Source organism: Kryptolebias marmoratus, linkage group LG15 (genome assembly GCF_001649575.2).
Source record: "Kryptolebias marmoratus isolate JLee-2015 linkage group LG15, ASM164957v2, whole genome shotgun sequence".
NCBI lineage: Eukaryota > Metazoa > Chordata > Actinopteri > Cyprinodontiformes > Rivulidae > Kryptolebias > Kryptolebias marmoratus.
In genome coordinates, this window is record NC_051444.1 from 15,299,493 (window position 1) to 15,324,939 (window position 25,447).

Consider the following 25,447-nt stretch of genomic DNA (forward strand, 5'->3'; position numbering starts at 1 on the left):
CTGGACAGTGGTATGGTACACAGCATTTTTGTAAACATGATCCAAGAGAGCCAGGGTGTATTTGTTCACATTCATAAGTGACAGAGTAGCCCAGGGTTACAGTGAAGTATATATATTTTTTTGTCTAAATAGTTCATCTCAGGTATACATCTAACACCATGTTGTGACTATGGACAGAGACATTTAAAATACTTTACATTCACAATCTGCTATAAACAATTCGATAAATACAAGATTAGATATAACAAAAGAATATATTTATATAATGTTATGATTTCTCTTATATTCCACATATATATATATATATATATATATATATATATATATATATATATATATATATATATTTATATATATGTACTTTTTTCTGTGGCTTTATTCCTTTTCAGTAAGGGAGTTCTGTTATAATTCAATTTAATCCAAAAAACAAAAACAGTGAAAAAACAGACAACAGTAACTATCATTTCTAAAGGAACATGTTGGCACTTCAGCGGTGGTGAAAGTTACTACAAATTCATAAAAATTCCAAATAAAAATATCAAGTTTGCTTGTTATTGGTACAATAATAATGTAAAGCACAGTGAGCTGCTGTACACCAACAACAAACCGTATGGTGGCAAGAAAAGAAATCAACACACACATGTACACACACACTCTCATAAAAACACTGTTCCTCTTTGCTTTACTCATTGTCCTTTTGTAGGAAAAATTTAAAAAAAAGAAAAAAAAAGGTACGGTATGTTCTTTAAGACCAAACACAAAAAATGAAAAGACAAAATCAGGCTTTTTTTAAATACAAAAACTGTAGAAGTAACACTGTTTATTATGGTGAAATGTCACCCTGCACCCTAAATGATCAACAAGAGCTGATCAAAATCTACCTTTAGTCTTTGTTTTAGACTAAAGCTGGGTAGTAAATACTGCTTCTCAAAGCACAAGAGTTGATGAAACCTGCAGCAGTTCTTTAAAAGCTTTGGTTTGGTGCATAAGATCTTTTTGTTTCCCTTTTCTGTAAAACAATGTCACAATTTGCTGAATAACTTGAATTTGATGTGCTTCAGCTCTTTGATGTTAATGCCAAAAAGGATTGGTCAAAGCCAAGAGATTGCTATTCACAAACAATTTTGATTTTTCTGATTTTTCTGTTCCTGAGTTAACACAGTTTTCTCTTATTTTGTTTTAGATGGACTATAAAAACCAAAACAAACACAAAAAACCTAATAATAATAATAAATGTTTCACTTCATAAGGCACTGACAGAGATAAGCTACTGTGCTAACAGGATAAAAAGAACACATTTCCTTCCTATGAAAAAGCAAAATTATACCTTATATATTCTATTTAAAATCTTTTTATTTCCTTTTCAGTAATACGTAAGCACAATAGGATTGCTTGATTTCTAATTTTAATATCTATTTCTTACAAGAGGTAATAGATCTCTTTCCAAAACCATGACAAAGGTTGGGATGAGATAAATGATATATGTAAAAAAGCAAAAACAATGTTGCCAAGTTGGGGAAGTCACTGTTAATTCTCCCTTTGGGTGCCCTTCTCTTTTGAATTGTTTCATAATACTAGCAGGTAGAAGTCTGAAATAAAAGTGCTTTGAGGCGTTGTCATAACTGCACAGGGAGAAGAAGAGATTCAAGCCTGTTGCTCTCCATGTCTGGCTGCCCAGTGATGGCACACAGGAAATCCAGATGATGGATGACAGAGATCTGGGTATTTGTGATCAAATGGCTAACCAATGTCTGAGCTGGAAAACAAAGCAAAACAATGTTTTATTTGCTTTGTGACCTAACATCATTACTAAGTCTGTTTTACCTTCTTGTTTCTCAAAATATCACTAAGAATTAGAGGTGTAATGGTGCACACAAATCTTGATTACAGGGTTACAGTACAATTTTGTACAATTGTACATTTTTTTGTACAATTTTGGTAAAACAGGAAGAAAAAAAAAGTTGTTTTTTGTCATTATTTTAAACAAACAGAAACAGACATAAAAATGAATCACCTTTCCATGTGTCAAAGCAAAAACATGATAAACTTCAAAGGGTATCTCTTTTGCTCAACAACAAAATAAAGGACTGTGTTGGAAAATTTTAACCTAAAATGCAAAATAAAAGGCAATAGGTAACTGGATAACATCGTCCAAGTGAAAATACTAAAGGAATAAAGTGTTAAACAATGACATCTAACAGGTGAGTGCTAATGTGCTATTTGTGCCCAGGCGGTGCTCATTAAGCGCCTGGTGGTATAGCTAATGGTGTTTTTATTGGACGTCAAAGAGCATTTCAAAACATATCAATTATGATCCTATTTTGGCATTCCACACACAAATGATGACAAATTTGGCTTTTCATACATTCACATTTCTCTGGTCCTCCTAACAACAAACAAAAATGCAGGGCTTTGAGCTTCTGTGTGTCATCAGATCTAAATATTGTTGCTTTGCTTTGTTGTAGAAAGCTCACAGCATTGTACTTTCTTCAATCCCTTTTCTGTTTTAGCAGTTAGCAAAATAATAAAAAGAACAAAAATAAAACATGTACACCCACTTCTAGATGAGAGTAGTGATCAAGTGATCCCCTGTGACTTATATTCTTCATCTTATAGAATGCATCACACCCTGATGTCCACATTGCAATGGTTCAGTGTAAATACATGTACTATTACACTAATACTTTACTACTACTACATTACTTCCAAGGTGAAACACAGACAAAATCATAAAAGTCGCACTTACTTTGAATTGACGCACATTTCCTTCAGCCACCATGTGATGCTCATGTTCTGGAGTGATGCAGTAAGCTATTTTCTGCAAAACACATACACACACAAAAAATCCATTTCATCCCCTTTCATTCACTTTATCATCTAAAAATCATACTTAACCCACGTTTTATTGTGGTAAAGAGGTGAAGAAGAGAGTGGATGGAGAAAAGTTGCAGGAGTGATTTGTGACAAAAGGGTGGCAGCAAACGTCAAAGGTTTACAAGACAGCGGTGAGGGCAGCTGTGTTGTATGGTTTGAAGACAAAAAGACAAGAGACAGAACTGGACGTGGTAGAGCTAAAGATGTTGGGTTCTCCTTGGGAGTGACAAGGATGGACAGGATTAGGAATGAGGTCATCAGAGGTTGAACAACTGGGAGATAAAGTTAGAGAAGCCAGACTGAGATAGTTTGGACATGTTGAGAGGGACAGTGGGTATATTGGTAGAAGGACATTAGAGACGCAGCTGCCAGGAAAAAAAGACAAAGAGGAGATATATGGATGCAGTTAGAGAGGACATGGAGGTAGTTGGAGTGGGGACAGAGGACGCAAAAGACAGAGTTAGAAGGAGGTCACTGTGGCGACCCTTGAAAAGTGAACAGTCGACAGAAAAAGAAGAAGATTTTTAAAAGATTTTAACATTTGAAATTTCTTTGAGGCTTTCCATTTACAATAATTTCCCATGTCTTTATAGGTCCTTTGAGGATTAATCAATTCAAGCCCGGAAGAGAGATGCACAGGGGAAGATGCAATCTGACATGCAAGAGGCGACACAATTTTATTGGAATGGTTTCAGAGGTTCTTTTTTCTTTTTTTCTTAAGGGGGGTTACAACCTAAAACTATCAACGGGAAATACCAGTGAGATGTGGGAATTATGGCAGCAGAGTAAAGATGACACTGGGGCTGCTGAGGGATAAAAATAGCTCCATTCAAAGCTAGTTTCATCCATTCTGATGAAACTAGCTTAAGCCAGCAAAAACCTCTTTTTTTTTTTTTTTACTGTGACCACTGATTAACCCTGATTTTGCTTTTAATCCAGTGTGACTGTTCAGATATCTCTTAAAATGCTCGTATATCAGAAATTACTGTAATTTGTCACAAACATGTTTTCATACAGACCTGCTTGAAAGTTCCTGGTACAGTGAGGAATTTATACAAGGCGTAAAAGGGGACAAACAGCATGGAGGACATGGCCACTACCCAGCCCAGATGGTTGGACCAAGTAGGGAAGACATAGTCATCATACTTCAGGCCCGATGATGTCAAAGTACTGGCTATTACCACAAACTGTGAAGGAAAAATAGAGAACAGACAAGGAACATTTTTAGTGGGTTATATTTGTATTGGTGACTCTGGTAGTCAAGAGAATCAGAGGAACTGAGATACTGTATGTAAAGATGACAGCAGTAAATAACCAAGATTTATTTATTTTTTGACAGATATCATACATTTTAATTTTTATAACTCAAATAAATTTGTATAAATTACAAAAAAAAAAATCTATTTGTCCTTTTAGAACAATTTCAATAGGGAACAATGGTATGTGTACACAGAACTGTGGACATTATTGTGATGATTGTAATCCGTCATCCAATACTGTGACATGATGTTTGTGATCTCTAACATATTCATTCTGCATGTAGTAGAACAATAAAACAAGCATGCAGTGTGAGTAACAGGAAGCTTTCGTTAACAGCAAGAGGAGTCCTGCACCAGGTCATACAAATTAAGGACGAGAATGTGCTCTCAAAATTTTTTCGTTAATGTATAAACAGAACAAACTGAGCACGTGAAATGATTATTGTAATAGAAGTAATCTATGCAAGAACAAACAGTGTGACAAAAACAGTAATGAAGCAAGGGAGATAAATGGAATTCATTCATTTTTTTCCCCAAAAAAGATGTGTCGATTTTTACTACAAAACACTGCCTCTGAGAAAGTTCTAACTATACTATGACACATACGTAAAACAACAATAATTTATTTTTGTACCATGAAATATTCTTATTTATGTAAACTTCCACAGTTCCCCATGGGAGGGCGCAGAAAGCCATTTGCATTAAAGGAAGTTGATAACTGTTTACACCCATGCCTGAATATTTGTGAATACAGCCATATGATTTCTCTAATGCACACTGAGACACACAACTCTACCTGCCTACAAAGGACTCATCAGGAGATGCATTGTAGCTTAAACTGATTCTCTCATTTTCACCATCCTTCTGGGTCCATGACACAAGCCTGACACCTGATGAATGAGTGTGAGCTTTTGTGGTGGCACTAAGTGCTTTGTTTTGTGTGTCATTCGTGCTATCACATTAATTTTCCCGTCAGTTTTCACATGAATGCAATATAAATATTTAAATGTATCTTACGTATTTCAAATAAGGCAGACAGGATCAAATCAAGCAGTCTCATTTGTTTAGTTTAGGTTTTGGATTCAGATATTACCACTATCTGAGGAATCCGAGACTTGATGCTTTTATTTATCTTACCAACAGAAAAGCTGGGCTGACAAATTTCCAGCACAGCCTCCAGTAAAGGCCTGGCTTAAAGCCCATCATTCGCTGAATGTCTTCACTGAAGCGATCCACACCTGCAGAGAGCACGAAAAGCCAAATGGTTACAGTGGTGAGTGAAGTAACATAATCAGTATTCCATCGCCAAAGGCTAAAGCAAGTGCTTTCTTCCAAGTATTCAGCTTCACTGAACCAAAGCATGGAGAACAATGCATGTGGTTTTCAGGCATCCTCTTGTGATATTTTTCTGGTCTAGTACTTTTCTACTTTGATGTGTTAGCTCAGTTATCTCAACAGGATTGTTTTAGTGTAACTTCTATTTACTTTGTTCTTCTGGCTGCCATAAAAAAACAGTCATTAGACAAGACCCTTACAGTATTTTTTCCCTCTTTACTTCATTCAGGTCTTATTTTCTTGTGATATATGATACTACTAAGATGACATAATTAGAAGTTCTTACCGTAAAACCATGACACTCCGATGGCCTCAATTAACACACCAAATAGTATAGAAGTCCCTGCTGCATACTTGTCTAGCAAGGTCAGAACATAGATCCCACCCTATGGAGGAGGGAAGCAAAAGGAAATATGTTTGCCTGAGGATGTATAAATCTTTACTCTTCAAGATAAGCAGACCATTGAACCAAAAAAAAAAATGTACACAAGATGCTTGTTTTGCACTTTAAGTCTAACTGCTAGAACTGTCTATCTCAAAACACAGATACATTTGTGTCTCTGTAAGCTGCATTTCTTTTTCTTGCTGCCATGTGCTTCTGTAAATAAAGAGGGACCTCTGAATAAACTGATTATTCTCCCTGGATGGACCTTTAATTCAATTTTAAATTGTTATTAAAGTGTGATGTAATAGCTCCTTTGATGATTTCTCTCAGGGAATTCTGTTAATTTCGAAGCATTTCTTCAGTGACGTCAGCACGTCATGCGGCTGGAGTCAAGTACAGTTCAAACATCTAATTCGTCACAACTCTGCTGACCTCGAAATACTTTATCTAATCAGCTATCTCAAACCATATTTGCTACTATTTATGAACTTAATGAAGTGAATGAAAAAAAAAATGCTCAAACATCATTATAAATGTTGATACTGACATTAGTAATGCAAAGCAGGGCAAAGAGGAAGGTTCCAAAAGCTGTGGCGAAGGTGAAGAGCTTTCTGTTTCTCTTGAGAATCTTAAAGTCGTCTGTCAGGCCTGTGATGACCGCCTCCATTCCACCCATCTGAAGGAAACAAATCAACATGAAGACGATAATTATAGGTTTCTCAAAATTGCTAGTGTGCAATAATAATGTACCGTACATAATTGAAGTGCAGTAGTTTAACCAGGAGAGTAACCACTGTAGACAGTACCGCACAAAATCCATCAATATCACTGTGTATTTCAAGGACTATGGATGTTCTTGTTGTGGTTTTAGGGCTTTTAAGGGGTTTTGTGTCACTTTTGAAAATGTTTTTTTTTTATCTTTGTGGATCTGTGTTATATTTGTTATAGCCTGCAACCATGAAATGTCGGCATTAACGCAGTTGCCTGTAAATGTGTGTGTACATTAGTTCATTTGTCCTTCTGTCTATTTGCAAAATATCTCCTGAACTAGTGAACGGATTTTTATGAAATGCTCAGAAAGTAATCACTGGATGTACAATCACAAGTGATTTCCTTTGTGAGTCTCCTTGATTCAAAATGCCCACCATAGCAAATTGTAAGTATTGTTATAAATCAGTCAACTTCACAGATGTTGAGCTAAAATTTGGCGTGGTAGTAGCTGAGAGTGCTAACAGAGAATGCAAGATTTTTGTTCAAAATTTTAGCATTCAAGGTAGCAGGTAATACGCATCCCTGTAAAGAATGCTACTTTCATGCAAATATATTCTTGCTTTTGTTATTTTCATTTTCATGTTTTACAGTATTTTCTTGTTTAGTTTAATTTGTTTTGGTTAATTTTTCTTTACCTGGTTTTCAGCTTTCACACCTGCTCTTTGTCACTCATTTACTTCTCAGCATAAACAGTCCCAGATTTTCAGAACCCAAACCTGTACCATCATATTTTTTTACCCGTGACAGACAGTTTTTGTTTTTAGTATTTTCTTGTGTGTGTTTAATGTAGTAACCGCATCCTAAACTAAAACATAAGTTGTGTGTTTTAGCTACAGGTGGTCACAAAACCATTTTGAGATGAGGTAAAAGCCCTGTGAACAATGAAGTTTTGAAAAATACCCATATGAGTTAAAAATGCATAATACTTTCCACAAACAAATTAAACCACAATTTACCTAAGTTGCTTATACTTGTTGGTTCTTAGTTGTAAACAATTTTATATTTTTAATGCCTGACATAAAAATATAAAATCAGCAAAGTAGTCATGAGAATACAACACACAACAAGTTTTAGTTAACTTGCATCAAAGTACATATGACTTCTTTCGTAATTATACTGACCTCATGCCAATTGAAACACAATTTTACTTTCCATCACTTTCTTGCAAATTATCATGCAATGAGCATAAAGTTCCCACAGTTATAATGTGTAATAAACACCCCACCTACAACCTGCCTGGCAAATATTTATGAATGATTGCTATCGCAATAAAATGTACAAATACAAATGGTTTACTAGATGTATACAGCAGTATTTACAATTCCAATTTTCTTAGCTCTGGGCCAAGAATGAAGAAAATATGTTTAATTTAAAACTGACTTTTCTTTTTTTCCACACTCAGTTATCAATGTCTAGACTAGTAAAAAAAAAACTATTCAATTCTTTAGCCACCTTCGTACAGGTGTCAATGTAAGGAGAGTTCTTGTGAAGCTCTAATTTGAAACACTATTGTATTGTCAGCAATATATGTACAGTAATGAACATATTATACCCTCTGTCTAACTATCTGACCTTTAACGGGGCTTTTCGTTTAATCCATTCCCGCAGTAGGGTTGAAAAATAACATTAAATGCAGTGATGCTTAAAATATGAACGGCAGGTAAACTTTACAGCATTAATGTGCCAAAAATTACTTGAATAACCTTGATCTCAATGAGAAAAGATGAAAGACAGAATAGTAGCTTCAGTGATTCTTATGAACAGTTTGTAGATTTTTTTAAAATATAAATTTAATACTGATTTTAATAATGATATGTGCAAATTTAAAAAGGCTTGTATTAAACGTGGCACTAAACTGGCTCATTATATATTTTAGATTAGTTGCACTTCATATGAAACTGTTTAGTTTTGATTTGGTTCATTTTTTGGTATTATTTGTGATTATATCATTCCTTGATAAATAATAATAATTGTAAACATGATAAACTATTTTGATAATTATAACTTCATTGCTCCAGATTTTGACCTATAAGAATGATATTGCTGCCAACTTGAAAGGAAATATCCCTAGGCAAAATGTAATTACATTTGTTTAATAATAGCAATGCTGAAACTGATAGAAGAGGCCCAAAACTTTCCATATACTGTATACAAAAAAGTTCTGCAGATCTTGATAAGGTCATGAAAACATCCTAGTGCAAATATGGTAGCACTGCGCTAGTGTTAGCTTGTGATGAAGTGTGGTGAAGGTGCTGGGGAGGATATCAAGGATGTAAAAAATAGCAGGGGAAAACCTAAGTTGGTGAGTACTAAGAGGGTAGCATGATGGTCTTCACACTGAAGGAGGTTTTCCTAATTTGCCACAATCCAACAATGTTTTAATCAGTTATGCAGGTCATTTAGAGCATAGAAGAGGTTTTATTTAGTCTGAGGAAGTCTTACAAAAAAACGTCACTGCAATACTTCGTTAAAGTGTTTCTGTTGGCATAATATCTATCAGTGCATCCATCCATCCATTGTCTGTTATAATAGAAAATGTTGGATTTTTTTGAAGCTTTTATTGCCTGTTCTGAGAGTTTTTGCAGTTTAGCCTTTGACTAGTGTTTTTTTTTTTTTTTTTTGTCCTGTTATGGCATATCAGGCATACCATATAACCTTTGATTAGTGGTTGATCGTACTCACCGAGCTGTCAATGCCCAAAGTCAGCAACATGATGAAGAACACAATAGCCCAAAATCTTGAGCCAGGCAGTGTTGAAATTGCCTCTGGGTAGATGATAAACACCAAACCTGCCCCTAAATGTACAACAGATGCAAAATCAACAACAGAAATACACAGACTGACAATGTTTAATAGGAATTTTTCATTTTTTATCTCCTTCTATGGATTATTTACCTTCTGTTGCTACATCTTCTACCTTCACATTATGCTTGTTTGCCATATATCCAAGCACAGAGAAGATGGCAAACCCTGAGAAGAAACTGGTGACGCAGTTCACAGTGCTGGTCAAGAGAGCATCCCTAAATAAAAACAAGAAAGATCTTAGTTAACATATTCCCAACAACATCCCTCCAGACCAATATGCTGTGTTAGCTAGGTGATAAATATTCAAACTTCAACAAACTATATATCGTTTTGAAGCTTTTGGTATGGAGAATTTGAAAATGGTAATAACTCAAAATGCAAAAATCCCTCTTTATGACTCATTTTGCATGAATGGGTTACAATTAATATATGTTTTATTTTTTGTTACCTTTATCTTTAGTTGTTGTTTTCTGTTAGACATATACACACTTGGAGCTCACTGAAATACAGTGGGGCTAGAACTGTAGACACCTTTGGCCGAGAGATTGAACCAGATGGCTCTACTGTAAATTTGAAGAGAACCACTTCACTCTTAAGCTATGACTGGTTCCACTCTACTGCTCAGTCTCTGAGCCTTGGATACCTCCAGCCAGCCAGTTGAGCCACCGCAGCCTAAGTCCTTGCCAAAGTTTACACTCTTTGTGCCCAAAACAGGAGCTTCTGGGTCAAAGCCTATGCCTGGCTCCCAAGCCACAGAGTCTGTAGATGCCCCTCTGTGTCCTGTTCCTTTCCTGGAGTCTGCAGAGGTCCCTCCTCTACGCCAAGTTTCCAAAGGGGTCCAGGTGGATTCCCCTACTCTGACACAAATCCAAGGGTGTCCAGTGGGTGCACTTCCAACTACATCATCTTCTGTATAGACCCTGCCTCATCAGCTTGCTGCCTGGCCTGCCTATGGAATAGATTTCTGTTCCAACAGTCCTGTTCACCTTCTGGCAGGGAACCTGGCATTGCTGTTTACATTCTGGCCACCCACAAGTGGTCCCTGCCAAACTGAACTTCTGTTAGTTGTTTAGTAGCTGTTGATACACAGGCTTCCTTTTTACTGTGAGGTCATTTGTTGATAAACTGAAGTTTTTGTTTTGTTTTGTTTGTTTCTTTTCTTCCTTTTTTTTTGGTGGGTGGGGGGGGGGGGTTACATTATCTGTATTGCAGAACTCTTGATTTATTTCCTTTTTCCATTTTTTTTAAAAAGCTTTTTCTATGACTTGTTCACCTCCTGCTTTACAGTCATAAGATTTTTTTTTCTGGTCATATACTGCAACATCATGGAGAATACGCTGATTTATTGCACTAAACATTATTTGTTTTCTATAATTGTTGTCAACATTCAAATGCAAGCCTGCTTTTGCTCTTTCTTATTGTGCTTCTCTTCTACCATTGCCTTTCACCCAGTTAAATTTGCTCATTTGCACAAAGATCATAATGAAAATCCCATGTGCCATCAGTCCATGCATAATTTTCAAGAGAACTTAAAAGAAGAAGAGGCCCAATCTGGGGTTGAGATGAGTGAAGGAAATGGGATCAGACAAGTGGGAGGGGATCCATAAAACTGAAACCACACCATCATACTAACATTAATCTTTAAAGGCACTATGATGACACTTTGCATTCTTTGACCCCCATTGAGAGGTTATTTGATAATAAAATATTGATTATATTGTTTATTGCATTGTAGGGGTGAAGTCATTTTAACAAATTATATTAAGACTGTTTTTCTCCAGCTAGAATTTCTTTTTTCTTTTTTTTTTCCTTCTGCTGTTTACACAAAACCATTTGTCTTCAACAACCCCATCCCAACCTACTAACAAAGGGGGAAAATAAGCCACCATGTTGCCTTTGGCTATTACCTGGCAACCCTTCCTGGCCTGTACTTTATCTGTCCTTGTGCACCCCGCACTGAGGTGGGTTAGACAGATTAGCATCATCTCTGCTGTGTTATCCAGTTACGTTATGAAAAAGACGAGCTGCTTAGAAACAGCAGGACGCTGCTGTGGGTTTGTTTTAGATTATCAGTAATCCGTTTTAAACCCCTTACCTGTAGCAGTTGTTGTTAAACTTGTTATAGCTGGAAAATGCAATGAGCACACCAAATCCTGCTCCCAAAGAGTAAAATATTTGAGTGGCTGCATCAATCCACACCTATGGGTTAAAAAAAAAAAAAAAAGCCATTTGAACTTTCACCCGTAAATGAAGTCAAGCAGAACATTAACTTTTTTTCAACCCTTTTAAGCATGCATTAGCTCGGTTGGTGCATGATTGTGTCAGGTACAGTATGTGTTTCCAGAGTGTCTTCTTTCACTTTTTTATAGATATCTTCTGTATAGGAGGGACAGATGGAATTTAGCTTTTAGCCATTATGACTTAATAACATAAAGTATTCCTCCCAGTGGATTACAGCAATGAAGATGTAATCCCCAGACACAAATGCTAATCATAGCATTCAAGATAAATAGTTCCTGTAAGTTACCAAAAAATAAAACAAATAAATAAATAAAAGCTTTAATGAAAAAAGATCTCTTATAAAACCTAATCCCCAACACCCACAGATGGGCCGTAGCTCACAAACTGTCTCTAACCTCTAGATTGTTGAGCCTGTTGAAGTCAATGTTGAGGTAGGCCTTGATGCCGTTTATAGATCCTGGTAGAGTTATGCCTCTGATGAGCAACACAAACAGGACAATGTAGGGCATAGTAGCTGTGATGTACACAACCTGAGAAAACACAGAGAAGAATTAGGATTTTTGAACAGTAAAAGATACATTAGCATCCTGTTATGTCATAGAAATCAGCAAAATAGTACTGAAATTTTATCGTAAAATAATAAATGATTGTTAAACATTTGTGTTTGTTTGTTTTCACATAGCTACTTTGTATTATACCGTACCAAATCTGAACAGCATGTAAATATAAAGGCTCAAGGAAGCAACAGTTGTTTCTTGGACCCATACCTTTCCTGATGACTTGACACCTTTCCACAGACTGAAATAAAGGATGAAGACCACCACAACCAAGCACAACGTTAACTCCCAGCGGGGCAAGCCCAGGTCCTGGATTCCCCTACTTTCATGGAGATGCAGAACACCCCGTCTGCAAAGAATGAGACAGGAGGATTAAATGTAGCATACAATATTATCAAGAAGGCACTTTTTCAATTTATGTGCACTCATTTTCAATTGATGGTTGTGTTTTGTTAACACTTCTGAAAGGATTGGGATAACCATTGAAGGTTTTAAATTGTTGACACCCTCAGTGATTTTATAGAAAACTTTTACCAAGATCTCAAACTTTTTTACATTAAAAAAAAAACCCTTCAAAATCTCCAGCTCTTCAAATCTTGTTCAAACAATCTGTGGTTGGTTTTCTGTTAATCAGCTGCTCTTGTACACATAAAATATGAATTCTTTAATTCTCCTTAAAGTGTCAAAAATGCATGTTTAACTTCATCTTATTTATGGCTCACATTAGATGTATTTTCTGTTAAAACATAATTTATGCAGAACTTGACACACGTAAGGTGATGTAAACTGCCTGAGGTTTGGCATATTATTCTGTTTTTTCTTTTTCTCTTTTTGGAAGTATCTAATTGTTAAGCATGCTTTTGTTGTGTTCTTCAACAGGCCCACCCAGGTGAGACATGGGAGTCATAAGAAAACAGCCCACAAATAGATATCAGGTGAAGATAAAAGAAGAAGAAGAATGGGACAGATGCTCACCCCACTATCAGTCAACCCTTCCAGTAATAAATGTTTTAATAAAGGTACACTTGTGGGTGAAAGCTTCATGTAGTTAAATTTAGAAAAGCATCTGCTGGCTTTAAAAGTCAAATATTGCTTTTCTTTCTCACCTAAATTCACATCAAAAATTTTCTTCCTGCAAATATGCTTTAAGGTGAAGGCTGGCTTTGAAAAATGTTTTATGATACAAAGAAACGAGGGAAGACAAATGGTGTCTCTTGATTCTCTATCTAAATATTTATTCCAGCTGCAAGCTCTTTTTTTTCTTCTTCTTCTTCTTTGAAATGTCTGCTGTAGAGTAGTGGGAAGGAATCATCCTACTTATTGTACAAAGGTGGATTAGGGTTAACATTCTGTGATACATTACATTCATTTATCACAGCCGTTATGCTCAGAAAAAGAGCACTCCGGAGAGCTTTATTGGCTTTTATCTGTCAGGCTGCAAATTACTTATCTTCTCAGCATGTTTTGGAGTATATTTTAAGAGAAACACAATGGAAAATGTATATAAATCTTTTTTTTTTTTTTTTTACTCTGGAAGCCCCCCACTCACTACAAGTCATCTTTGTTCTTAAAGAGCCTCTGGTGACATTTTTAAAAGGTGTGATGCATTTATTTATGGGTACACCTGGTACTACTCAGGCTAGAAAGAACGTATTGTTATTTCCGTCTGTTACTTAAAATCTGATGAGTGTGCAGCTAAGAATTTATTAGAGCAGGTGTACAAACATTGGTGTTTACAGACACATTTGGTTCAAGGCTGCCATTTGCCTGATATTTTACAGCTTTTAAGGAGAAAGAAAGAGAAAACATAATTGCTATTTTCTGTACTTTCTCTAATCCTACTAAAATAAACACAGTTTCAGGTTTTAGGAGAGTTATATGCAAGAACAGTTTTTTTGTTTTTTTTTTAACTAAATATTACACTAGTAGAGTGTAATATTTAGTATTTAGCAACCATAACAACTTTACCAGCTTTTTGTGTCATTTTCACAAAATAAATAAAAATCAAATTGTATTGTGCATTTGGCTAAAAACATACCTAATAAAATAGCTGGTTGCTTGCATCACTCACTTAATTGAAATAATTACTGATTGATCATTTATGTACTATAATATACACACTTCTTTACATCAGATAGTTTTTTTTTTAATTGTAACAAAACCATTTTTTAATCATAAGTCCTCTGTCTGTCTGTTTCAGTGATGATCCATGAGAAAAAAAAAACAAAAAACAAATAAATAAACAAAAACGTAAAATCAAAAACAAAGAAGGAATACAACAAATGTTTAATATTCTTAGATGTATCTCCCAGGATGAGAAGTTCTGTTAGACTGTTTGTTTGTTTTTTGCCAGGACAACAATATCCTGCAGACAAAGATGAAAAAAATGTCTTTTGTTCTTTTCAAAACTGCCATCAGACTTTTTACAGAAAGAAGATCCACATTAGTTTGGATGCAATGTTATGGGCTCATAAACAGTGGAAGCTGAACAAAATCTCAGGTTGCTTACACAACGACCAAATACAAGAAAAACCCCTGAAAGCAAAAAGTGTTTTCAGCAACTTTATACCTCGAGGTCTGAAGAATCTGTGAAACTTCTCAGCAATTATTTATGTTTGGCTGATAATAAATCTTTGGGAGGGGAGATAACGGTGTGAAGACATTGGTTTATTTGGAAGACATTAGACACTGTGCTGTGATCTGAAGGCCTTGAGACGGTGTAGCTGTAAAACCCTGAGGCCTTCTTGCTCATCTGATAGCATCGATAATACGCTTCCAGTAAAAGCACGCCACGGCACTGGTCTCAGTCCCTCTGGCCCCATTACTCTAAACACATTTAGTCTTATTGTTACTCAGAAAGCTGGTTGCCTTTCTGTCCTAACACTCACTGTTGCCATTAATTGGTCTCTGTGTACTTGAGGCAGGGACTTCATTGTATGCAGCCTGGTCTTAATGTTGGAGACAATGAAGGAAACAGCTCATACAAACATAAATAGCACAAAAACCTGCAGTCGGGAGACAGTAAAGGGGTTCTATCTACAACTTAATTCAGTTAGACTTACGTAAATAATTACAAATTACTTTATTAGTTTAAAACTTCATATTTAAAAAAAAGTTCAGCCATTAATATTGACGTAAAAACATTTTTTTCTCAAGTGTTCATGATATTAAATTGTTTTGTTTACATTTTGGTGATTCATCTAATTTAGTTACCCTGGCAAAAATCATGGTGATTGTCTATGCACATTCTGAAGAAAATGCATTTGACTGAATGCTAATTAACTAATTAATTGTTTATTAAGTCAAGTTCTGTGGAGATGTTTTGAAGAAATAATATCTTACGTGTTGAATATGGCTCTTTGAACAACCTCAGTTTGGAGAAACACACATTCGTTTTGAGTGAACAGTTGAGCTAATGGCTAGTCTGAGTGGATCCAAAAACCAAAACATATTTCTACCATCCTAAAACAAATCTCAGATACTTCACAGTGATTCAAGCAAACACTAATTTAGAAACTTTTTTTACAGTGTGTCTCTTTCAAATTACATGGCTACTTGTATAAAAGTCCATGATTACTTACACCAATAGCTATGTTCAATGTGAATCACACTCTGCAAAACAGAATGTGGTTGGCCTATTTAGCTGAAGAAACTGGTGCAAAGATTGTTTAGTTCTACATTGCATTAACTTTACATCAGATAAGGTTTTTGCCCAGTTGCACCTAACGAGTTCTGTTTTTCACTGGTAAAAGGTTGATTGTGAGGATATTTAAACACAAATACTGAACATTTAGTTTTTGGGTTACATGTTGGACACAGAACATGTTCTGTCCTTAAGTTAACAAGTAGTTCAAGTTTTCTGTAGTGCAGGGTTTTAGCTTTCCTGTACCAACCACCTACAGTATAATCTCACTAAATAAATCAACATCATGAACTGCCCAAATGAACTCCAAATCTGGTTTTCTAAGAAATTACTGGTTTGGAGTTAGTGTAAACAGTTTAAGTTTTCGCGAACGCACAGTTTGTGTTTTACTGTACCAATCACATGTACTGAGATTAGATAAAATCAACATCATGAATTGCTCAAATGAATTCATACGGTTTGTTTTTTAAAGAAATTTGTGGTCTGAAGATAAACAGTCTTAGAAAGCTAAATTATGAGCTTGGTAGGTATTTTGTATATGTATTAAACAACCCAGCTGGTCAGTGTAAACTCCCCCAAGTATCAAAGAACACAGGTCAGGTGTGAAGTCAGAATGAAGGAATGTTTCATTTCAGCGTTTGTTTTACTGCTCAGTTTTGCTGCACATGAGGATCCCTCGGCAAACCAAGCTTGAGAAATGTTTGTGGTCGTAGAAGAGTGGAAGAGGTGAAGCAACTGAATTGTTGACTCAGTTGTCCTCCCTCATGCTGTGCCTTGGCTTTGCTCCTGTTCTCAAAGCTGGCTGTAAGCAGGAGGATTTAACATCCCCTACAGTGGCAAACCCCATGGAAGATCTGTCTTAAAGTGCCCTATTGTTTTCAGTCTGTCTAAGCACATGTACTGATTATTTTTCTGGAAAAAAAGAGTTCTGGTTTTATGGTTCATGTCTACTTTTTGACTGGTATTTCATCACTTTATTGAAGTTCTGTTGTAATTCTCAAGACCAAAGCTGTTATGTGAGGATTTACCACCCTGTGGTAAATCAAAAAAAAAAAAAAATACTAGGAGCGTCATCTGTCATATCAATTTAGAAATTTCCTGGAAAATTTAATATAAACCAGGGATGGTGTTTAAATAAACTAGACCAGTACTAGATTGGGTTATTCAGCAGGATGGGATCAGACCATTAACAGACACAATTATTGGCCATGATGGATGCACCCTGTATTCTCTGCCTCGTGCTTAGCATGTGTCCCTTGTATTGTCCAAGTCATTTCACAGACTTCCTTTGGGCTACACAGTCAGTCTTCACAGAAGCTGAGGAAGAAGTGGCTGTCTTTGAAGTATAAACACACTTTCAAACACTTTCAAACACTTCAAAGGGCACATTTGAACTTTTTATGTATACACCTTTTGTAGGGCAAACGCTTATGGCAGGACAGTTTTAGAGCCCGACATCATTTCTGTTTCTGGTCACTCTGCTCGTATTGCTGTTTATTGTGGGTTTACATAGGATGCTAGTACTGTTTAGGTAGTGACAGAAATATAAAAAACATAACTTCAACATGACATAACTGTTGACTGAATACAATGCTAACCAAATTGAAATGCTCATTAAACATTTAGAGACAAAAAAACAATCAAAATATGCAAGAAAGGTCTTGGTAAAGATAGCAGTTTTGTTCATTTGTTCCTATCTGACTATCTAATATTCATAGTCAATTTCAGATTTCACTTACTCATAGTACTCTGCTGCTGGGGTGATCTTGTACTTGGCGTATGATGTGCCGTTGCCGAGGAGGGACCCGTTGATTACGGAAGGATCGGTGCAGTTCTGACTGTTCCAGCTGTTGCCACATGTAAGCCACGGGAGCTCATGGGTCATGGAGGAGAACAGGTAGTACAGCGACCAGGCAATGATGACATTGTAGTAGAAGCCAACATACAGAGCTATGACGATCACCGTGTAGCCCACACCTGAGACAGACGAATACAGCATTAAGGAGAGAAGTTCGGCATCTGACACTACGTACTAAGGTTGGATCTGTTATGCAGCTACAGGAAAAACATTTTTTTTATAATTCTTTTGTGGAAACAAAAGCCAAGTATGAGTTATTTTAGTTTACATTCTCTATAATGACAACCATTCATTGTCTGTTTTTAATTTGCTGATCAAAAATTATCCTTGAAAATACGGCGTACGCTCCAGAGACAGCAAATAAGCGCAGATGCAACTGACACAAACTACATTTCAACCCCCCAAAAAACATGACAAAAAGTGTTATTAAATCATGTATAACATGTGAAAAAGCATCCTACATGCACACCTTTACCTCTTTATTTTATCTCCATGACGTACACGTCTTTTTTTTTTTTTTCATCTGGGTTTTAGTAGAAAGTGTATGTATCAACCTCTTATCTGATCAACATTTCTGAAGCTGAGATAGGTTTCACATGCACGGATCCACAAGGCCGTAATGGCTTCTGTCCATCATTCTGACCTGCTGTTGGGGTGTGAATTCTGGGCTGTGTTATTCTGTCTCTGCTGGAATGTGATGTCTTTACATGAAACAGAGGAGCCCATAAACCCCTCGCCGTTTCTTTCAACGCAGGAAAATAACAAACCCGCCTTAGTGCTGACGCCAAAAAAAGCACTGAGCGGTGTTGCTTCAGAAGATACTTATCTGACCGTACCTGGAAATTGGTGCTGCTACATCTGTATATTAAGCTAATGGGCAGGGTTGAATATGTTTTCACAAGCCTGCTGTGTAAGTTAATTTACAGGAAATTTGTCATGATCCTAATAATCAGTTGAATGTATGTATGTATATATATATATATATATATATATATATATATATATTCATGTGCATTCTTTTCAAATCTTTCTGACGCATTTAACTGACTGTCATGCAGCAAATTAAATACTATCCTGGTTTGGTTTTGGTTCATGCATTTAATTAAAACAAAATGTGAGAATGTTGCAAGTCAAATTGGAAAAAAAAAATACAGGGGAGAAAAGGGACAGTTGAAAGCGCCACTGTGACAGGTTTTAGTTACAAATGACTCTGACAGACCTCTGAGCAGTGGGAAAGAAGAAGAACAGAGGGATGAAATTAAAGGGCGAGACACTTGAGAGGCCAAAAGAAAAGAGCACGGTGATCTGGAAGTAGCACCATTTAAAAGGTTACAGAAAGCCTGACATGCAAATTCACCTGTGTGTGGTTGCAAATCTACATGCAGTGTGTGTGTGTTTCAAGTTACCTTTAAAGACAGGGCATATTTTCCAAACTGTTGCTGCTCCTTCCCTGTTGTACTGGCCCAAGGCGAGTTCCATGTAGAACAATGGCATCCCCGCAATTACCAAGAAGAGAATATAGGGGATCAAGAAGGCACCTGGAAAGACAGGAATAATCACACTGAAATAATTTTCTGCTGATTCGTTTGTAGCCTTTCTTTCTACAGAAAGTGTTCCGTGTGTGCATCATATTGCCACAACTGCTAGGGCAAGGCAAAAATTAGAAGAAAAAAAAAAAGGGAAACCGGAGTGGTGGGGGGGCTTGACATTCTTGGAAAAATAACAAACTATCGCATGCTGGTGGGGAGGCTCAAAGCTGTTTTCATGCTGTGCTTCAGAAGCACATCCACCAATGAGTAAAGAGCCTCTTATAATTAAATCGGTCCTGACGCTGTCCATCACAAGTGACACATTGTTCGCAGTAATGAATGAATTTTGCTGCGGGCCAGTTTGTTCGACAGGACGGTGGTGGGGTTGACCACCAAGAGGACACACGAAAACATGTTGATTCTTAACATCTGAATGGGCTCAAAAACAAACAAGAGGCTGGTGCACAGCTTCTAGAGAGCACTCTGTTGTCATATATGTTAAAAAAAAGAAAGAAAGAAACACTAAAACAATCTTTTGTTGGTTCAACACACGGGGCTCAGCACCAACCAGTAGATCAACCACTGAGATAGACTTTTAAGTACGAAACCATGAGTCATCAGTAAACCCAACTGAAAGGATTACAGATCAGTGTCATACTTCACATTCACAAACAGATGGATTATTTTCAAAGATAAAAATGGTGTAAAAATCACTTAAAAATCACTTTAACTTCTCATTTGGAGAGCCTTTTTTAAACACACACACAAAACAAAAACATTTCTGTCCACAGTTGTAACAATGATATTCATGTTTCAGATATTCTATTTTTAAAGTACATATGCAACAACTTCTGTTAAGCCTCAATGATTATGTTATATTTTCATGAGTAATCAGTCATAAATTGCATGGTGCAGTTTAGGTTGTGCATATTGTGTAAAAAAAAAAAAAGTAAACAAATGAATGGTTTTTTTCCTTCACTTCGCCATCAAAGCTAAATGCACTTCCCTATTTATACACCTGGGACTATTAAAGGAAGTTGAAGGAGCTAAAATTGGAACAACAAACGTTATCTTCTTAAAACGTCTAAATCTTCCCGTTAGTGACTTTAGAGGAGCTATAGTTTTGCTTTCTGGTGAGATGCAAACGTGGTTTGAAACATTTAGAAAAAAAAGTCGAAACCTGTTGAATATGAAAATAAATCTAACATTTGAATAAACAGATATGAACTGCCATTTGCAGGGTAAATTTGACCCTCGTTGGCTCTTTCACTTTCTGTTTTTTGTATTGAACCAAACTGATCGATTATTCTCTGGATCATATTTATCATTTTACGCATTTAAGTCGGCAAAAAAAAACCAAAAAAAACAAACCACATGGCTCACCTCCACCGTTTTTGTAGCACAAGTATGGAAACCTCCAAACATTGGCCAGGTCCACCGCGAAGCCAATCACCGACAAGAGAAAGTCTATTTTCTTGCCCCAAGTTTCTCGCTCTTCCTCGGAGGCGGCTGCGGGCAAACCTGCGCGCAGAGCCGGCGCGGGGACGATGGAGGTGCTGGTGTACTGGACACCGTTCTGGTCCTTCACCAGTATGAGTTCCACCTCTTTTTTCTCCACGTTGCACTGCTTCAGCGGCGCGACGGACGAGAGCTTGTGCTCTGGTTGGACCTGGATGTTCATCTTGTCTGCGGTGCGCGCGAAGCCCACGCCGGCGCGATGCTCTCACAGCCCCCCGCGGGTTCTGGCGGAGCTGACGGTCTGGGTCGCTGTACGCTGGGTGGGGGGATCACTATCCCTCTGACAAAAATAAAAAACACCAAGAGGCGCGTGTTCTCCTCAAGTGATGCCTCCGCGCACATCGGCTGGAGAGAGAGGAGGGAAGAGGCAGAGAGAGTTTGGAGAGGTTAAAGTGTCCGCGCGTAAAGTTGCGGCGCAGTTACGCGCTTTGGAAAACACAAGTTAAGACTGCGAGACGGGACTAAATGACATATATCCTTCCTTTAGCAGACTAGACAGAGTTAATGTCTATGAGCTTTTGACACAGCATTAATCTAAAATACTGTTATTTCTGACGCACGGTACTAGCGAGTGGCGGTGAAGGATACGTCACCACGTGCTGAGCAGTTTGAAGAATCAACGATTTTTTTCATATATTCTAATTGTGAAAAGGCTGCAAAGGCTGTCTGATCAAGACTCGGATGCTACATGAATAAAAAGCTCCGCAGTTGAGAGTCGAAATGTCCTACTCGATCAGTTTAGGGACACCTTTCCATGACCCGATGCTGCTGTGGTCCGGATGCATCTGAGGGAAGACTGCCCATTCTGAGGGAACTTTGAGGCTCGCCTTCTCAACCAGAGGGGGATAAAAAAAAATGCGAACTTATAAATTAGTTTTCTCTCTCTCCTCCACGTGATATTTTATAACTGAACACTTTCTTTTCAGTTTGATTTCGTCTTGGCATGACGGTCCTGAGGGCCAAGCGTGTGCCTTTCACTGCGCAGAGCTCCATCCAAACGGACAGGCAGAGGCAGACATGACAGAATCCCTGTTTTCTATGAATCAGACATTTGGTTTGTTAAACTAGAAACGTGAACCTGTTTATTTTTTATTATTATTTTATGGCATTTTACACGACTTCAAAAAGCTTATGCATTTCTGTGATGGTAGTAGTTTTGATATATTCACTTTTTTAATTATTTATTTATCTTACATCACCTTAGATACCTTTAGGTTCCCATTGTACTTGAATATAACATACAACCAAACTTTTTTTTTCTTTAATTTGGACTTATCTGTTTCTTCTCTATACTAAACAGATTGAATTAGAGTTTTCTAAGAAGCCGTAAAAGCTTTGTGTTCCAAGTGTAATTTGATTCCACAGCAGCTTTTGCCAGGGGCAATGATTTCTATTAGATATGGTTGATCAGTTCATCCCATTAAAGTCAATGAATGTCCTTTTTGCTTTCCAGTGCTTGTTTTATAAAGCCCTAATAAGGCTGCTTTTGGATGGATTTTGTTTGTGGAGATTGAACAACGACAGTGAGGGTAAAGCAAAGCAAATGAACAGGTAACAAGAAGAGGATGATGGATCGGTGTTGTTGTTTTCTTGTGAATTAGCCTTATTCCTCTGCAATACTTTGTGCTGCAACACAGGTTTGAAAATGTTAGTCACATAGGCTGATTTTCTTGTTCATAAAGTTGGTCTCTTCACATTTGAACTAATGTCTTTAAAGACATTTTTCAGTGCAGGTGACACACTGAAAATGGGCCTCAAGTAGAGACTGGACCTTCATCTGTAGAATCCATCATGGAGAGGTACTGCTAAGAGCAAATTAAGAGACCTGCCATGTTGACCCCAGCATGAGAATTTAATGAAAGATGACACTGGCACATTGTGAGCCCCTGGGAATTTAACCTGAGACTTTGGGGTTGTAGTAAGGCTTTTGTTCCTTTTAAAAACATGCACTAAGAAAGCTTTACAGCTTGTCGTTTGTTCATTAAAACATTTTGATCTTAGCAACTTTATCATCTCTTACTTAAAAAGACTATCGTTATTATTATTCTGTCATTTGCAAGAGTTTAAAGGATTGTTTAAAATGGGGCTTTGTGAAAACGTTATGAACAACTGATGTCATACCTGTTGTAAATAGCTCTTTCATAAGTCTCATTTTGGAGAAAAATCCTTTAATTCTGACTGGATTGACAGCTAGTCTGAACAGGATTGAGACCAAGTGGATTGTTGCCATCTTAAAACAACTCCAATCTCAAAAATGCCACATCTGTTTATGCCAATGCTATTTTATAAACATTTACATTGGCACCGGTTTCACATTACTTAGCTTTTCTGGCAAAAATATTATGGCGTGTCTAACCTTAAGTTTCTGCAGGTTGGACAAGAAGTGCTACACCTAGCTGCTGCCTTTTGCATTTGCAAATAACAACACCCTAAAAACTGCTGGGTTAAAAACAAGTCATTTGACTTCAGCAGGGTTGGGTTATGAGTTTGACCCAGCATACTGGATTAAGGTTTCTATCCCCAAAATTGATTAAAATGGCTAATTTGTTGAATTAGAACAACAATGAAAAGTACAACACAAAATCTGGGTTATTACATGATTACAACTTGCCCTGTTGCTAACTGGTGCTAACTACTATTAGCATCAGCTAACTAACACTAACTAATGATATTGTAGGAAACCAAATTCATTGTCTATCATGCAAACTAAGGTTATTAACTAAGCCAACCAGGTTAAACATCTTGTAAGTTGTTTTTACCAGCTTGCCCTTATTTATTATGTCCTAAAGCAGAGGTGCAGTCAGGGCTTGTTTGGTTAACTTTTGGCCTAAAATGGCGGACTGTGAACAATGAAATTGGTTAATCTCTGACCTAACCACTGGGTCAAACCTTTTGACCTACTTTTTGGTCAAACTAACCCAACCTTTCACCCAACAACTTTATCCCAACAATTGAGTTCTCAAAATATTCCATCAGTTTTTAGAGTGCATATAACTCTATGTAATGCAAAAAAGGTGGCAGCATAAAGGGTTATAAAGGGTTGAACTGCTATGAATTATTTTTAAGACCAAAGGATTTTTTGAACATGACAACAATTCACTTTAGTCGTGCCTGCGCTCAAACTAGTCATTAACTCATTAACTCCAAACTCAGGCCATTTAAAAAGCTATCTACAACAAGTTGTTTCACAACTTTTCCACAGAACCACATTTCAAAAGCTCTGGACTGTCCACTTTAGGTACATAATCATCAGGACATATTATTAGCGCTGAGTGGAGACTGGACATGAGTCCCATTGGTTTACATCTCTCCAAGCCTCACCATAGGAGCAGTGTCATCCAAGCGCTCCCTCTGAGTTTTAAATTTTAGTTTCTCAAATGGTAAATAGTTATTTCATGAATGCTTTAAAAATTTAGTGAGAAAAACAACAGTGTGAGTCATCTATATTGTGACAGATGACAGATTTTTTCTAGGTAATATACAGCACATCTGGGAAATCTGGGTAGGATGGTAATATTTAATGGTGCAGGGAAGTAATGTAAGCTCCCTTGTCTCCGACAAACCAGCGAGAAGATGAAGTCTGTCATTGTCATCAAATTGTCTGTCTCTTTTGCATAATTTGTTCAAGAATTACGACTTTTAGTGGGCCACATCCTTTCATAAAACAATAGGGGGCACAAATGGGCGAAGCATGAGGGTGGAGGGTAATTAAAGGATACAAAAACATTGACGTCTGACAGTATGATGATTAGCATAACTGCTGTTTAAACTACAAGAGGGCCTGAAAAGGGGCTCAGAAAAAAAAGAAAATAAACTTTGTAGATGGTTCATAAATCTCAAAGAAATATTCTGGTGAAACTGCAAGAAACCAGTTTAATTTTTAATATCGTCATTTCTGCTTTTTTGTTATGAAAGAGTTACATAAGGCACAGTGTTGAGCAAGCATCATAACACGCCATCCGCATTTGATTCTTAGAAGTAGGACAAACATTGGGCACATTGACTGAACATATTTTTTCCTCATGCAACAGAATGCACAGGGTTGTGTTTACATTTCTTTGCAAAGATATAAACATTTCCACACCTTATTTGGCACACAAAAGACTCATTTTTGGGCCTTTTTTTTTGACAACCTCAGGCTGACCCATCCCTGATTATTCCACAGGAAAAGTTGTTGCCCGTTGTGCAAAGAAACCATCTGGAGAAGAATCAAACACAGAGATGTGAAACACCCAAAACATCTGAGCAAGAAAACAAACCTGCGCCGCAGATACTGGTGCAGATATCGCCACGAGATAAGCCACTTTTCATTCAGCATCTTGAACTTTGGCCCCACCGGGACCTTCAGTGTTCTTATAAACCATTGCATGGGAAATTAGAAACAATTCACTTTCCTGCGAGAATAATAGGAGAGAGAAAATCAACAAGGTGTCATCTGGTGCAGTGAGGAAGCCTAACAATGAGGTTTGGAGGAACTCCCCGAAGAGCTGAAGGAGACCGGCTGCCAGGCTCAGGCCTGCAGGAGTCAAGTGTGGTGCAAGATGTGTGTGTGTGTTTGACAGAGAGAGCACTGTAAATATGTATGCTTGTTCAAAAACCTAAAAATCCACACAAATCGAAGCCTACACAATAAACCAAGATCAAAGTGTGTGCACTCTCCTCACAGAGCAGC

At 37.1% G+C, this 25,447-nt stretch overlaps 1 protein-coding gene across 2 annotated transcripts; it reads right to left on the reverse strand.

The window, feature by feature from the left end:
- Positions 1 to 1,630: 1,630 nt before the first annotated feature.
- On the reverse strand, positions 1,631 to 21,638 carry slc6a2 (solute carrier family 6 member 2). 2 transcript variants are annotated; one of them, XM_017423632.3, is made up of 15 exons: positions 21,505 to 21,638; positions 20,641 to 21,120; positions 19,135 to 19,266; positions 17,610 to 17,847; positions 12,438 to 12,576; positions 12,066 to 12,200; positions 11,525 to 11,628; positions 9,520 to 9,644; positions 9,307 to 9,419; positions 6,401 to 6,529; positions 5,755 to 5,854; positions 5,271 to 5,371; positions 3,894 to 4,061; positions 2,747 to 2,818; positions 1,631 to 1,756 (listed from the first exon to the last, which is right to left on the reverse strand). In XM_017423632.3, the coding sequence occupies exons 2-15, from the start codon at positions 20,936 to 20,938 to the stop codon at positions 1,733 to 1,735; spliced, it is 1,878 nt and encodes a 625-aa protein (XP_017279121.1). In that variant the 5' UTR covers positions 20,939 to 21,120; positions 21,505 to 21,638; the 3' UTR covers positions 1,631 to 1,732. The 2 variants fall into 2 exon arrangements, with proteins under 2 accessions (XP_017279121.1, XP_024863294.1); XM_025007526.2 differs by lacking the exon at positions 21,505 to 21,638 and having other exon boundaries at positions 20,641 to 21,486.
- Positions 21,639 to 25,447: the final 3,809 nt, after the last annotated feature.